Source organism: Lethenteron reissneri, chromosome 22 (assembly GCF_015708825.2).
Source record: "Lethenteron reissneri isolate LAM-NWPU_2019-01 chromosome 22, ASM1570882v1, whole genome shotgun sequence".
Classification (NCBI taxonomy): domain Eukaryota; kingdom Metazoa; phylum Chordata; class Hyperoartia; order Petromyzontiformes; family Petromyzontidae; genus Lethenteron; species Lethenteron reissneri.
Window position 1 is genome coordinate 4,954,533 of NC_083800.1, and position 16,884 is coordinate 4,971,416.

Below are 16,884 nucleotides of genomic sequence, written 5' to 3' on the forward strand. Positions count from 1 at the left end.
TCAAGTGGAGGAGATGGATTGTGGCAGTGTGGCACCATCTGGGATAACAGCTGCGTGGAGGAGGCCCTCATCAAATAGTGGATAGATAATTGCTGATGATCATAATTTAATTTCACGCGGAAAAAAGTACTGCAAACTCTTAACAGCTCGGTGACCCATTCGTTAGTTTTTATTTCCTGCTACGCTTCATAGATTTGTTTTATTTACTGAGGCAGATGAAACAAACGTAACATTGTACGTGACAATGCAGCTGGCACCATGTGCGAAATTATGTTGAGCTTTTTTCGCTCGCTCGCTCGCTCGCTCGTTCGTTTTTAAATCCGCTTGTCCTGGTGAGGGTCGTGGCTATTTTACATTCCGTAAATGCAACACTTTTACACAGCTTACCAGAACGCGCACTCCGTACTGTTTTTCCACCTTGGCCTTCAGCTGATGGAAACACTTCTCGACGCGCTCGTGTAATGGCTTTAGGTCGTCTGGGATCTTTTCGCCGTGGATCTTCACGGCAGCTGCCAGCATCGGTGTCTGAAATGAAGATTGAAGTGTTTATTTCATGGGCTCTGCTGCCACCGAGATCATCGCTTCGCTTCACCGTCGCACACTGCCACATGTCGCGAGAATCTGCGGATAGTTTCATCGTGTAAACCTCGGGACATCGGTGTGCCTTTTAAAGACGTTCGCGAAAAATAATGCGCACGCGAGGACCGTGCAACGCTCTCAATATGCGCTGGTCTTTAGAAGTAGTGAATTATATGTATGGAAGTCGACAGATGGCTGTCACAATATTAGTAAATACGATTGTTTCCCCTTTTGTTTGTAACTCAAAGGTTTGGGCAACCTTTTGATCAATTCGACGAGTTTTCAATCGGGCAAATAACTAATGGCCGTAACAAGATTATACTTCAGTTTGGTTGATGTAGAATATTTACGCAAATATAGTTACCCCTGTTATTGACGGACAGAGCTAATGCATAAACAGTTTTAACGTTAGTTTGAAAGTATAAAAAGCACACACTGGAGTGATATACATTCGCATCGCTCCAATCTGGGCCTTAAATTAAACTCTAGATCTAAGATTTGCTGGGTGCAGATGTCTGTTCCAGTGGATGAACACAGTGAGCTATGCGGCTGACATATAATAGCTCTTTCAATCTCAGCAACAGAAGTTTCCAAGTTGAAGTTTAAACTTTGAAAATAATCCATGAGTGACATGAAAAAAATAATTCTACCTGCCAAGCAATTAAATCCTTGAGCTTTTCCAACTTCTCGTAATCTTCTGGATTCTCCTTCTCGTACTTGTCGTTGAAGAAGGCCTGTCAAAATTATCATCATTTAACTACATATAACAACACTGAGACTCGTGCACACATTCTTGTATAGACAAATAGCATACAAAGACAACGATTCCCCATATAGCCTTTAACAGACTGTTGAGGCAAGTGCTGTTAGCGGGCACCTACTGAAGGCCGGTACGGCACACGAGGTAGCGGGTGGCCAGCACCACGCCCGGCCGCCTTTGTCTCCCTAGTGGCAATGTTTTTTACACATCGCACCAGGTACTCAATTGAGGCTAAGTCGACCTAGGGGGAGGAGGCCCAGGACCGGTTCAGGTAATCGTCACACTGGTGTTGGCCATGAGCCGGAATCGAACTTGGGTCGCCGGGTTTGAAGCGCAGCGCGCTAACCGCTACACTACCGCTCCCCACACATTTATATATAACATAAGGCATGTAATAATGCACCCCCTTAATGATATGAGGGATTGTTACGATACACAGTCACAGTATAATTTAAGAATGTTTAGTTTTTTAGCATTGTCTCATTTATTACATTTGTGTAAAGGTATGCCGTGGACGCTGAGATATTAGCCACACTCCTTGGGGTGAGTGAAGAGCAACATCTGATACACTTACTATAACATTTTATCTACATAATTACACCTTTCCATACTTACAACGTGTAATCTTATTTGTATTTTTGTATTTTAAGATTGTTTAATACGGCTAATTAACATTTTACATTTCGCATTCTATAAGGTCTACTTATTCATAATGTTAAAGATTTTAGCCCTTTAGTATTACTTATACTTTGTAACGTTAGTATAGTTAGAGTGTATACCTTTTATATAAGTTAAGATTCCTACTTGTTCAATGTATGCACCGTCCCGCCATAGTGAATTCCTTGTCTGTGCAAACTTACATGGCGATTAAAACCGTTTCTTTCTGATTTCTGATTTTCTGATCTGTTTCTTACATCAGAACTGCATGTAAGGGGCGCTCGTATGCAGCTTGTCCTGTATTCAAGCATAATTTGTGTAGCTTCAGTCAGTTGATTTTGCATAAGGCCCATTACGCTACTAAGAAGCTTTAATCCATAGATGCACAATTTTATGCTTGTATCATGGTTTTTTGGGTGTAGCAATCAATTTGAATCGACAAATCATTACACGCCTTACTAATAATCCTGCATGTAATTTACTTTTGGCTGTATCGCCCATCGAAGCTTGGCCCATGCCAAATATTTTACTTGTTAGTATCACCTAAGATGGCAAAACTTAATTTTTACAATGATTTACAAATCGCCAGTTAAAAGTGTTTTCAGAAATATCCTTGTTTTAATAAGCCCTGTAATCTATTGGGAAATAGACAGAAATTTTCACACCCTACTGCTAATTTTTTTAGCAGCACCCTCCTGAAGGAGAGCTTTGAGACTCAGAGAGGCTTTCCTAGGTTAAAAAGCGTAGAAAGTAGGTTATCACATAATCAACTTTTATTAATCTTCTTGGTTCTTTCGGTAAAGTCACGTAGAAGGGAAATAATAAAATAATGAAAATAAAACATAATAAAATAATTCTCACGACGTTTCGGCCACAACGCAAGCAGCCGTCCTCAGGTGAAGACCAGGTCTGTCGGGGAGACAGGAGACAGCGTCTGACCTGGTCTTCACCTGAGGACGGCTGCTTGCGTTGTGGCCGAAACGTCGTGAGAATTATTTTATCGTGTTTTGTTTTTATTATTTTATTATTTCCCTTCTACGTGACTTTACCGCAAGAACCAAGAAGATGAATCCCTGCAGTCACGAAAGCTTTAAATCGAAATTTAACTTTTATTAAGTCGACTTCCAGAAACTGGTTTCGCTAAACATCTCCCACCTCTCGTGGCACAGCATTCCGCTCTGGGCCATGGATTAACAGTCTGAGATTTGTGCAACTCGGCTCGCAAAGCACAAATGACGGTGATGCGTGATGGCAGGGCCCCCGCGCTATTTACGCGGCGGTGCAAATCGGCAGGCCCGCAAGCCGTTCAGTGGCGAAAAATTCCACCGCGACCCCTGACCTTCTCGTAGTTGGCCAGGCCACCCATGACGGCTGGATCCACGATTCCGCTGAGCCGCATGGACAGCGGGTTGATGGGAAGGTTGGGGTTGTTGTGGTGTTGCAGCACCATGGTGAGGATCTCATCATTTGCAATGCCCATGGCCTCAATGGCATTCTCCAGCGGGCTGATCTCCACCTGCAGGTATCGATTTGTCTGGGTTGAAGGATGTTGTGATTCACACCACCACCTTATCCCCAGGACCAATTCAACCTTTTTAAAAAAAAACTTTCAATTTGTGGATTAGTTTTTTCAGTAAAAAAAAAAAAACTTTCCTTCTGCATTGAAGAAAAAAAGCTTACTTTTGAAATGTGTCAGTGTACCAACCAATGAGTATGTACCAACACATTTCAAAATTGTGGTCATATTCATTATACCTACACGTATTCATATAAAGGTGCAGCCCTGCAATTGCTTGCCTCCTCTCCAGAGAGCCCCTCTGGTGGGTATTTGGCCTACTCTTCCACGCAGGGCAGGCACCTTGGAAGAATTGGGCAGTATCCGCACTTTACCCCACCGCTCGCGACCTGCCGATCGGCTTCACCGTGGTGAGCCCATTTATACTGCTGGGTCGACAGAGGCGGTTGGGGGGGGGGGGATTTAAGGTACCGGCACCAGTTGTTCAAACTCTCGCGTTGGGAGCTGAACCGGCCACCTTTGGATTGCCAAGTCTGGTGCGCCAAACATTGCACCGGGGCAGCATCCCTTCCCGCGCATATAAAGCGCCCGAAGCATGTTTGCTGATAACATATTCAGCTCACAAACACAGGGCCATTACAGAATGCATTAGAACACATGCGGGAAGCAAAGGGAGTAAGTATCCCCGTGCTCACCGTGCTTGTTGTTATCACTTCAAACCAGCGCAGTATTCCAGGAAGCTTGTAGGCGGTCACAAAAATTGTTCTTTCGATCCACATCGTCTGGAAACGGCACATTGTACATCATGCGTGGACAACCGTAGATGCAGTACGCCCCAGAGATTTGTGATTAAAGGCCATTGCTGTCCACGACCTTGTATACATTACTCTTTGGTTCTTTCGGTAAATTCACGCAGAAAGAAAATAAATTTAAATAATAGAATACGACGTTACGATTGCAACACAAGCAGCCGTCGTCAGGTAGAACTAAATTTGAGAGAGAGACAAAACACAGACACGGAGACACTTAGACAGACGCACACGCAGAGAGAGACACACACAGTCACACAGAGAGACACAACATAGACACAGACACACAGAGAGACACACAGAGAGACACACAGAAAGAGAGACACACACAGAGACACAGAGAGAGAGACAGAGTGTGTGTCTATATTGTGTGTCTCTCTCTGCTTGTGTGTCTGTCTGTGTCTCCGTGTCTGTGTTTTGTCTCTCTCTCAAATGTAGTTCTACCTCATGACGGCTGCTTGTGTTGCAATCGAAACGTCGTATTCTATTATTTAATTTACTTTCTTTCTAAGTGACTTTACCGAAAGAACCCAATTGTAATTCCTGCAGTCACGAAAGCTTCAAATCAAGCTTGTATACATTTATCTATCGTTTTGGTGTAATATTAAAAAAGGTTAAATAGTATACATATATAGATAAAAAACTATCATGTGCAGCATTACATAAAATATCGTACAGCATTGCATATCCAACTGGTTGGGAGACTGGGCTATAGGTGAATATGTGCCAAGGTCGAGATTACACAAAATAACAGTGGTATTACAATGTTGCTCAACAAAATGAACACAAACTGCTTTTAACATGGGCATATGCTTGATTGTACTTTATAAGTTAATGTTTGTACTTAGATACGTGATTTGTTTGTATTTATTTTTAATGGTTTGCTTACATTTTCAATACGTTGCACTCCTATCGGGTTTTTGTATTGTTATTGTAACTTTCTGACCCGCCCCTACTGGAACATCTGTCAAAAATAGCTTCATGGCTCATTGTATTCCTCCAGTCTAAATCAAGATTCTGATTCTGATGATGCACACACGATTTAGAATGCATTTGCCCTTGAAAAAGTTGGATTTGTGAACATCTTTCTGGTGGATAATTGGTCAGGGCGGACATTTGATTATAATTGGATGTAGGACATTGTGTTTTTAAGATGAATAAAAAAATAACAACGTACGGCAAATTCATTGTCTGGGTCCTTTTCTCCCTTTCGGAACGGCCGTGAGTAGGAGAACTTGTGCACGTGGTTGTTCTTGTAGAAGCTTCAGATTGAAGGCGACAGTCAGACACAACTCACATAGGTAAAACATATTAAATGTAATGCATACAATTACAACACTGGGGTGGAAGTGATTAGTTGAATTGTCACTATTCAGGATAATTATTCAACTGAAGTATTTTTTTGTATCTTTTTTTACTGTCTCATTGGTATTGTTACTTACATTTTTGCCTATCTTTTTCATTTCTCAGTTTAAAACGCAGGCGGCTTTTGCGACCAAAATTATCCATAAGAGGGTTTTTTTGGGTTACATCGCGTAAATATAAATGTGTCGTTAAATCCGCCACCACCAGTCAGCCAATTAGTAAGGTTTGTCACGTAAACGAAACGTGGCAATTCGTTACTTGTTCAGCACACCGGTGTGTTGGAGAGTAAACCCACAACATTTCCAATTGCCGTACGACGTTTCGCAGGTAATTACAACCAGCCTCATCAGGCGACAGCCAAAATTTTTGAGAAATCCTGTTTCGGTCTTACATTTGTTGTTTGCCCCCATTAGCCTAATCTACGTACAATTTACAATCCACCGCTCTATGAAAGCCTCCGCACGTTGTATTGGTCATGGGAGTTGCCTGACCGTACTTCAACGTTTGACCATTTAGTACACACGTGATTTGAAGCATGTATCACGAGCATAACGATATGAATCAATTCATCAGTGCATTGTTACACCCCCGGTGTCAACATACACCCCCCCCCCCACGCCTTTCAGTCATGGGAGTTGTTTGGCCATACTTCACCGCACCAGTCAGCGTGGACCGGTGAAATGGAAGTGTCCAGGATCAATTCAGATATCAATCGCCACTGATGTCATCCACGGCTGGGCATCGACCCGAGGTCGCGGGGCGCGCGTTGTGCGCTGTGCAGCGCGCTACGCACGGCGCCGGATGGTGGAGGGGCCCACTGATCGTGTCGGTTATCTCGTGCCACTGATGTTAGCCGTGGCCAGGAATCGAACATGGGTTCACCAGGTCCCGAGCTGCTCCAACTCTTATTTGCATAATTGGTGTAAGTCGTTAAATCGAAGTGCGTTCTCACTTGCACGTGCCGATGCATGTATCACGAGTGTAAGAAAAATCCATTTTAATCAAACTATCGTTACCTGCCTGATATTTATGAAGGGGAAGTGTGAGTGCTTTACCTCATCAGGGATTCTGGAACATTCTTGCCCTTGAATTGCGGCTGTTCCTCAAGGATTGGCTGGACAGTGAAGCATTGCACGTCTTGTTTTTGGAAAGGTTATTAAGATAAACAATTTTTTTTTGCACTGCATGTGTTTCCTTAACACCCATAAACACATTTATAGATACACCACTAATATAAGAGGGCCACACATTGCAGTGGCGTTATTTTTAAAGCTTCTACACGTCCCCTTTGAATGGTTGAGACGAGGCGTGATGTATAAGGTGCTCTGAAATGCCAAGGCATTGAAGCAAGTGCCACGTAAATGCACTTACTAAACCTCGCAGCACTCTGGACTGCAAAGGCGTGGGGCCATTCCTTTGGCCATCTTTTTAATTCCCCCGTTAATAAAAGGGTCATAAATCATTGGGGTATCCAGAAACGGATCACTCTCCATCCATATTCTGTAGTTCATGCACAATCAAATTAGCAGGGTTACGAGGGTCCATTAGAAGAGCCACTACAATGGACGTGATGCAACGATTAGAACGCAGACACACAGAGATATGCATCTTCACTCTCGAATAGACGTGAGAAATTTGTCTGTATGAACCAACGTTTCAGAAACGGCAGAACAACCACGCACTGCTGCTCAGTCTGATGTCACAAGTGACGTCACTACAAGAGCATGGGGTCTCATAGTCGTAGCTCCATAACCGATGCTATTTTCGTTGTCAAATATATTATTGAGCAGCGTTCGGTCACCTCTGTTTGGCAAGTTGAGAGGAAAAGTTGTACGTCGTGCTTACGGACTGACGCGCTGTACACATACCTTGGGATCCAGTCGCGTCAAAGCCAAAGTTTGCCATTGTTTCAAAGCAATCTTGTATATAAAAAATTGTATTTTCAAATGTGATGAATGCAAGCCTATTGTATGTTGCTTCACTAATTATAATTCCATTGCGGTTAAAGCACCTAAGTCATTTTCAAAATGTACTGGACAAAATGTCAAAAGGTACCGAGTTGTTTACACGCTGACATTCAGCGCACAAGACGACAGATGAAGCCTTCAAAATGCAGCCATTGTACTGTGGTTTACAAAACGAGGAAAAGCCGCCATATGAATACAGTTTACTACCGCTACACTGTGCATTTATTAACACATGCATAACTAAATTTCGATTTAAAGCTTTCGTGACTGCAGGGATTCATCTTCTTGGTTCTTTCGGTAAAGTCACGTATGAGGGAAGTAATAAAATAATAAAAATAAAACATAATAAAATAAAATAATTTTCACGACGTTTCGGCTACAACGCAAGCAGCCGTCTTCAGGTGAAGAATGAGACACTGCCAAGCTAGGAGCTTATATATAAGCTGGGTTGGAGGTGGAAGAGCGCTCTCATTCTTCACCTGAAGACGGCTGCTTGCGTTGTAGCTGAAACGTCGTGAGAATTATTTTATTTTATTATGTTTTATTTTTATTACATGCATAACTATTTAACTGTATACCCGGGCAGGTGACATAGCGGTTGAGCGAGCGGCTCACAATCAGAAAATTGCGAGTTGAAATCCCGGTTGGGTGTTGCCTCTGCCCATCAAGCTGACTGGGGTCGATAAAATACGTACCACTTTGTGGAGAAATCAACTGTGGGTGTCGTATGGATGGACTCACCCCTGCCATAGGAATCTGGAATCTTCATCACTGGCTCAGGACTGCAAACAGAAGATGACCACTGCCCCAATGTTCGTTGGAGCAGGAAATCGCATTGACATGAAAACAAAATTTGATGGTGCCATTAAAATGAATTATATGTTTCGTGGACAACACAATGATTGCAAAGGCTACTTGTATGGGTACATGCGTGGGTTGTTAATGGACGATAAGACTGAAGGACATGTAGGTGACTGACCCAAAGGATGTCCATCGGAGTATACAGTGGAAAAGGATTGTATGTTTGTCTCAGTGAGTCGAGCTGATTTTCATAATAATAAGCAGCACCAAGTCCCATTTTAAAACAAATAAAGTTGGGTTGACTCTTCTCAAAGTTATAATACACTAGTTCTTTTACAGATCTAATATTCTTGGCCTGCACACAGTTGAAACAATGGTGAAAGTTTCTTTCATCCCTCACGGGGTGGGGTAAAGTGTAGTTATTTCCACTTCATCCTAGACATCTGGCCAGTGTGGAAGAGTAGGCCAAAACACCCTCTGCAGCAACTCTCCAGAGAGCTTCCTCTAGTGGAAGCAATTGCCATGCTGAACCTTGTACTTATTACACACAAACTGTGAGTTTTTTTAATTGATGTAGCTTTACCGCACTCGCATCGAAATAAGCGGTAGATTAGAATTGCGGTGTTATATGTGAAACGTAGGCAATTCCATCTAAATGTTATATAAAGGCACATCCCAAAAACAGGAATGACCTTGCGCCACACTCGTTTGCATCCCTCTCTCAGCAAAAAACAGCTTTTCTGTTAGCCTAAATTCTAACCTCGGAATGGACAATCGCTGTTGCTCGTGGTGCCTAACCTCTCCATATGGATGACTGCATTGAGCGGGAACAGTGCGTGGGTGGGTTGAGCCAGGAGGGTTCTCTCCCCAGATAGGATGCATTAGCGTGCCACCAACGAGCTCCCACGTGGATTGGTGGGCTTGGTGCAGCATAACAAACGTTAAGCAATTCCTCCATTCAGCTGTCACTCAAGGTCGTATCACATGTTAAGATATATATATATATAAAAAATAATTCATTACTCTTTCTTTGCTGTGATCTTCTTGGTAGGTAATGAGTCATGCTCTTGAGAAATGCCCCCTCCCCACCACCCCACTGGAGAATTTAATTTTAAAAAAGAATCTACCTTTCAGTATTAAGTGGTTGAAAGAATGCCGCAACTTTTGTCCAGTCCCGTATAAAAAAAAAACAAATATGATAAAATGCTTAATCCAAAGTAAATGTTATATTGAGGGTGTATTTTTTTTATAATAGCACGTCTTGCAATAATTTATGAACATAGGGTTATGGATATATAACAAAAGCATGGCTGTAGTAATAGTCAATGTTTTTCCATTAACCACAAATCTAGGAAAATACATTTGAGAAAATTACAAATGTTTGTCGAACGAAGTTTGTCAAATTTTTAGTTGTTTCTGTATAAAATTAAACTTATAAATATAAAACTGCCAAAGCAGAAGACCAATGACCACCCCGAGGCTTCATTTCATTCAGGTATAGCAATCTTATTAGTTTTGTAAATCAGCATTAGTAGGCGGAAAATAATATACCGCGTCCATTTCACCGTTTTCAATACCTCATGGAGCTGTAGAGACTTGTTATTATTTATATTTCAGCAGATTTGTTTTCTCACAAAAAACTCTCACTGAACATTTGAAACACTTTGTAATAGTAGACTTTGTAAAACCCCAACTGTACTACCCGGCTTCGCCCGGGACTTGGATTCAGCACACCCGGCCGCCTTTGTCTCCCCAGTGGCGATGTTCACACACCACACCAGTTACTCGTTTGAGGCTGAGTCGACTTAGGGGAGGCCTAGGACCGGTTCAAAGAATCGTCACTGGTGATGGCCGTGAGCGGGAATCGAACTCGGGTCGCCAGGTTCGTAGCGCACACTACAATGCGTTACGATTTCCACATGCGCGAGTCACATGACAGATTGACGTCACAGCTCACTTGCCGTGCAAAAAATATAAGCATTATTGAGCTCCCCCCCCCAAAAAAATTAAGTGTATTTATATAATTTTTGCATGGTGTACAGTCTGGAAAGTACCCACATGGCAAATTTCAAGTTTGTTGCATGTCGGGAAGTACGCTAAACATTTTGAACAGACACACATAATCACAACTTTGCCTTTAATATATATGGAGATTTTAAATCTCAGTGCGTGTAAGATTATTGAAAAAAATTGCTCTAGAAAGCACGAATAGTTTGGGGACTTTGCAGAAGCGCAGGTCTCTGGTGGTCTCTGGCTCTTTTACTTAAAACATTGCTCTTTCAGTCCACTTCAATGTTGTATGTGTTATGTTCAATGCAAAACTAGTTGTGCACTTCATGGAACCTCCTTTGCCAGTACCAAAATATACTAGTAGGTGTTTTTTCCCCTTTTATCTGGCAACAAAACTGACACCCTTTTGCAAGGAATCATGCTTACATTAACCACAATACTTGCAGTCAAATGCAAACAAAAAACAATACTCTGATAATGTATGCATTGTCTTTGAAACTGATTGGTCCACACCAGAGACAGCTTTCTTTAGAGCCTCGTCTCATATGGTGTTCGACCAGATGACGTCAAAAGGCGCACATATATATGATTCCTTGCAAAAGGTGTCAGTTTTGTTGCCAGAAAAAAGGGGGAAAACCCTATTAGTATTTGTGCACTATTCAATTAACAGCTCGCGGCATCATTTCGGTTGGTAAATTAAAACTAAGCGCATTCGTTAAAAGGTCTACATAGATTCGTACGGTTTTAAATATAGTTGTACTCGAATTGTAAATGTTGTGGGTTTACTCTCCGACACACCAGTGTGCTGTACTAGTAACGAATTTGCATGTTTCGTTTACGTGACAAACCTTACTATTTGGCTGTGTCTGGTGGTGGCGGGTTTAACGACGCATTTATCTCCACGCAAACTAACCCAAATACTCTATTATGGTGTGCAATGGTTAGGTATGTGTCCATGAGGTCTTGTGAACTCTGTAAGTTTTTGCAGTTGGGCCATGTAGCTCTCCGACGCGTTTTTATATTGCACCATGTGGCGTTCGGAATGGAATACTCAATAATTGGATCATGAACTTCCCAGCACGTGCAGCGAAAACATTGGCCAGCAACTGAAGCCAAAACGGAGTTACACCCGGGAAACGCCTCGCGGAGCTAGAAATTAAACCCGTTTGTAATTGACAAAATCTCTCTCGTGAAGCTCATTTCCTAACTTTAAAAAATTCACACGATCTCTGATGTTTGACTCCATGTGCCGCCGGCGGCTTCTTCAGCTCCTTCGGCAACGTGGAGCGCAGCATCGCAACAATCGTCCCGAACATTCTCGCGAAACAACCCCAAAAGAAAATAATTAATGATTTTATTTTACACCTACGTGACTTTACCGAAAGAACCAAAGAGTATGGATTCCTGCAGTCACGAAAGCTTCAAATCAAGATACAACCCCAAAAACCCATCGGAAAGAGAGAGAGCCACGTGCATCTCGACAAGACTCCTTCCACCACCGCGAACCATTACGTACAAACTTTCGTGGCGAAGCCCTCCAGAGCCACGGGTTTAACTGCCTTCCTGTGTGTACGTGCAGCGATGTAAAGGTGCTAAAGGATACACTGCCCGGAGGCATTGCGAATGTCGTCGCCTGGAGGACTTGTCGTCTTCATCTTCTCGGCATTCGGGAACATCGTCATGATGCGCATTTCGAAATCCTCCCTCCGCTCGTATTCTCCCCCGCGGTGCACGAACACTTTGTTCTGGCGTTTATCATCCAACGGGTGGGAACAATTACGAGCAAAAGGAACACCGCACGCAGCCTCCGAGATGCCCAAGCATCTCGTGTGGCTTTTTTTTTTGGTTAACCTATCGGTGTCTTTAAGGTAAACACAGCTGAGGTTATCAAAGCATATTATCTTTCTCGCAAGGGAGACCTGAGAGCCTGCACAGGTAAGGGACGGGGCGGGCGGGGGGGCGTTTAGTTTCTTCCAAGTTGTGAAAAAAATTGGGGCTATTACGCCGGCAAACAATGGTCCTCCTCTTTGTTGTCGCTGTCACAAGGCCACTGAATATCCTTTCCTCTTACAGCATATGGGGCGTTTTAATGCCTCGCTGTCATTGTGGTGGTGCAGGAATCACGTTGGTGGCCGTCCCCCCCCCTTTTGCAAACTGTCCTGGGTGGCAAGCATGTTGACCGGCAGGCTATCCAGTTCCTGAAATATGACACCTCGTGACCAGGACACTGCTAAAGTACTCCCTGAAAATCGCTTCCCTTCCTCGCCGTGACAACACACGTGTTAGGGATATATAGGTGTTAACTTTAACATTTGTTCACGTCAACCTTCCCTGTTACCGCATAAACAAAGCGTTGGAAAGATGCTGCATCCATTATTAATCTTGACTTGCATAGGTGTGCTGTGAATTTGTCAAAAGTACACAGTCTTTTTTAACTGGAACATTTTAATTATTGCTGTATTGTTATTGTTGGTTGACTAAAAACAATAATGGAACATTCAGTGTAATGAAATATATATTTTTCACACTTGTGCTCGACTCGTCAAAAAACCATTAAGCAATCCTGCTTCCTTTTATAAATTTCTCAACTAATTTGCATAGCATAATTACTATCACCTGATAATTGTAATTCCATGGCCTGTGAATAGACTGCTACAATTTGCAAACTGGAATTATTTCACTAAATCACACTCCAGTATATCATAGATAATTCTATGTGCTATGCAATTAACCCCAGTTCTCCAATTATGTGGACAAGGCTCAAGCAAGCCATGACATTTAAGCTAAAACCTATTATATGTCATGCCATGAAATAAAATAAATAAATGCAAGTATATGATGTAAAAAAATTAATTATCAGTCCCGGGATAAAATAGCAATGTGGAAATGTCATATCTGTAAGTTGGTAAAAACCTTCTAAAAATAGGCATACGTATTGTCGTAATGACATGTTTAATGTTGCGTGCACATTGTTAACAGTTCATAATGTGAGTTTTGTTAATCTGAATCCTCTTTCATAGTTATGGAATTTTAAACTACGTCATGGTGAGGACTTTTTTTCCCCTTATGTACCAACAGTATAAAAATGAGTTTAGTTACATGGATTGCATTTCCTGTTCACGTGACAACTTGACTCAAGACAATTGTTAGTTTCCACCCAGCCACAATGTGCTCCGTTAGTTTAAGAATGGACAGTCCATGAGAACGAGTACAGGGTGCAAGTTTAAGGAATGGGAGAGATATTGAAGACTATGTGGAGAGAGAGAATCGGCACTGACATTTTGGTGTTTCGTGTCATTTTTAGAGAGGAGCAATGGAATGACCCGTCAATTATTCATCACATATCACCGTTTTTCGAACAAGGTTTGAGTATGCATTGTGTACTCACTCTCAGAAATGTTGGAAATCGGTAGCCGTAATAACCCACGGAAAAGTAGTCCCGTTTGGGTCTTGGGTTCTTGATGTTAATGATCTTCTGATAGAACAGTGCCTGTTTTTGCTGGAGGAATTAAACAAAAAGTTGCATGTAAAATAGGTACAGGAGCAGCCCCAAATTACCTGCTTAATGCCACTCATGGCTGAAGGGCCCCCATTTCAGCGATCACCAGAGGGGTATTTGTTTTCAATGTAATGTTGTGTTTATCGTTAGCATAATTGAAATAGCTAGTGTCCATTGCCTAGGTTTCTCCGCAGGGTTACCGGGCTCACTCTCTGTGATCGGGTGAGGAGCTCAGTAATCCGGGAGAGCCTCAGAGTCGAGCAACTGCTGCTCCTTCCAGATCGAGAGGAGCCATTTGAGGTGGTTCGGGTAATTCTAGATTTGAAGCTTTCGTGACTGCAAGGATTCATATTCTTTGGTTTTTTTCGGTAAAGTAAAAAAAAAATAAAAGTAAAATAAAAATCACGACGTTTCGGAGGCAACACAAGCTTCTGTCTTCAGGTGGAACCGTCACAGCACGATAGCTGTATCACTTGAAACGTCGTGATTTTTATTTTATTTTTATTTTACTTTTATTAATTTACCTTTTTTACCTACGTGACTTTACCGAAAAAACCTAAGAATATGGTTCGATAGCTGTATCACTTGAAACGTCGTGATTTTTATTTTATTTTTATTAATTTAACTGTTTTACCTACCTGACTTTACCGAAAAAACCTAAGAATATGGTTCGGGCACCTTGGTAAGGATGCCCCCCGGTAGACTCCCCCCTGGAACTTTATCGTGCACGTCCCAATGGGCGAAGACCCCAGGCCACGCTGGCTGGACTCTGTCACTCGGCTGGCCTGGGAACGCCTGGGAATTCCCCACGAAGAGCTAGGGTCTGTGTCTAGTAGTGTATAGTAGTGCATGGTGTAGTGGTGTATAGTCATGTAGTGCTGGAGTCCGTCGCCAGGGAAAGGGAGGTCTGAACCGCCCTACTCAACATACTGCCGCCGCAACCCTCACCAGGACAAGCAGATTGAGAAACGAACGAATAAACGAATAATTGAAATAGCTGAGGATGGTATGGATTTATTGACAATTGTCTGTAGGTAAATCTATATGGATCTGTATGTTGTTCTATTGACAATTGTCTGTAGGTCAATCTATATGGATCTGTATGTTGTTCTTTGACAAACACAAAGACAAAGATCCACTGAATAGCCATACAGACTTACAGGGCAAGCGTTGAAGAGGCCAGTGTGCCTACTCCACACCTGTCCACCTTTGTCTCCCCAGTGTTGATGTACACACACGACACCAGGTACTCATTTAAGGCTAAGTTGATTCGGAGAGGCCTAGGATAATGTTCTAACGCCACTTGCCACTGATGTTGTCTCTGGGCAGAAATTTAACTCAGATGTTGGGGTTTGTAGCACAGTGTGTAAACTGCCACGCCCCAGCCTTACATTTCCACAGGCTTTGGGGCAAGTGTTGCTAGCGAGCACCTCTGATAGACAGCCGTCACAGCGCACAAGGAGGTTTTGTGGCCAGCACTATGTTTGGCTGCCGTTGGCTCCCCAGTGCTGATGTATGCACACTATACAGTACCAAGCTCTAAGTTACGGCTGAATTGACCTCGGTGGTGGTGGGAGGGGGACAGGGCCGGTGATGTTAGCTGTCGTTGGGAATCATGCTCAGGTCACTGACTATAGCGCAAAGGTCTAACCACTGAAACCACCAAATTTTATTAAATACATGTATAGAGTATTGTAAATACCGTCATTAACCGATAAAAAAGTACATAATTTTGAACCCTCTGGCAATCCACTGCTGAATGAAGGCCTTGCCAAGCGATGTTAATCGTAGGGGTTATTTGACCATACGTCACCATGCTTGCCAATGGTGCTTGGTGAGAGTGGTGACTAGCACGCGTTCAGACACCACGTGTCACTGATGTTAGCCATGGCTGGGAATCAAACTTGGGGGGCCTGGTTCGTAGTGCAAGGTGCTCGCCAGGATATTACCACGCCACCAAACATTTACACAAAGACAAAGATCCCCCATATAGCTTTATCATGCTGTTGGGGCAAGTACTGTCAGCGAACATCTATAAAGGCAGGCGCGGCACACGAGTGGCGATGTTTACTCATTTACGTCTGAGTCGACCTAGGGGAGGCCCAGGACCTGTTCAGATAATGGTCACTGGTGTTGGCCGTGAGCGGAAATCGAACCCGGGTCACTGGGTTTGTAGCGCCGTGCGCTAACCACTACATTACTGCTCCTCCCAAACATTCACAAACGCACACTGACACACACACATATCTGTTGGCGAAAGATTATTTTTTACCAGTAGCTGGCTGAGCTGCTCGTAGTCAAAAATCTCCATCTCGTACTGTTCAGCCAGCTCTTTGCACAGCACAATAGCCTCCTCCCACATCTGAGCAAGAGAGAATAAGCGTAAACGTTGGCCGAATGCTAAAGTGCAAATAATGCCACCCACGTTTTCCTCACTCACCTTTTTTTCACGACGTTGCTTTTAAAGGCCATAGATTATCACGAGCAACTATGTCACAGAGCCACGGAGATTTATCGAGAGACGTAAAATCACATTTAGTTTTTGCGCATTTAAGATTCTTAGAATTTTAATTATAAAAAAAAACTGTTCTGCAATCGCAGCGTTATTGTAAAGGCTTGTGCAGAAGTGTGACTTACACTGGACCTGAACATCCAGTCAGGTTAATGGAAGAGTCAGTTTGCTTTTATACATATGAGGGACATGTTAAAGAAAAGAATATATGATTAATGGTAACCATGCTTTTAGAATGGCCAGCACATTCACATATTAACCCATTACCTACAGAGGTGTCTGTGCATAGCATTAGTCTGAGTTTAGTTTCAAATCATTGAGCAAGTACACACATGTAAAATTCATCATCATTAGCGCCAGGAAGGGAGCGCACTAAATGAAGACCACTTAGCGGAAAGTATTGAATTGT

At 42.8% G+C, this 16,884-nt stretch overlaps 2 protein-coding genes across 2 annotated transcripts in view; one reads left to right on the top strand and one right to left on the bottom strand.

The window, feature by feature from the left end:
- LOC133345555 (conopressin/neurophysin-like) overlaps positions 1 to 16,884 on the top strand; it is a 559,395-nt gene that overhangs the window by 377,571 nt on the left and 164,940 nt on the right. The window lies entirely within an intron of this gene.
- The window catches only part of LOC133345551 (dedicator of cytokinesis protein 1-like), a 209,175-nt gene that overhangs the window by 8,276 nt on the left and 184,015 nt on the right, over positions 1 to 16,884 (bottom strand). The window contains exons 40-48 of the mRNA XM_061556432.1: positions 16,236 to 16,325; positions 13,853 to 13,963; positions 12,068 to 12,209; positions 6,742 to 6,823; positions 5,499 to 5,583; positions 4,208 to 4,294; positions 3,336 to 3,512; positions 1,230 to 1,313; positions 388 to 525 (exon numbers count right to left, since the gene is read on the bottom strand). Coding sequence (XP_061412416.1) covers positions 388 to 525; positions 1,230 to 1,313; positions 3,336 to 3,512; positions 4,208 to 4,294; positions 5,499 to 5,583; positions 6,742 to 6,823; positions 12,068 to 12,209; positions 13,853 to 13,963; positions 16,236 to 16,325 — 996 coding nt within the window. The remainder of the gene's footprint in view (positions 1 to 387; positions 526 to 1,229; positions 1,314 to 3,335; positions 3,513 to 4,207; positions 4,295 to 5,498; positions 5,584 to 6,741; positions 6,824 to 12,067; positions 12,210 to 13,852; positions 13,964 to 16,235; positions 16,326 to 16,884) is intronic.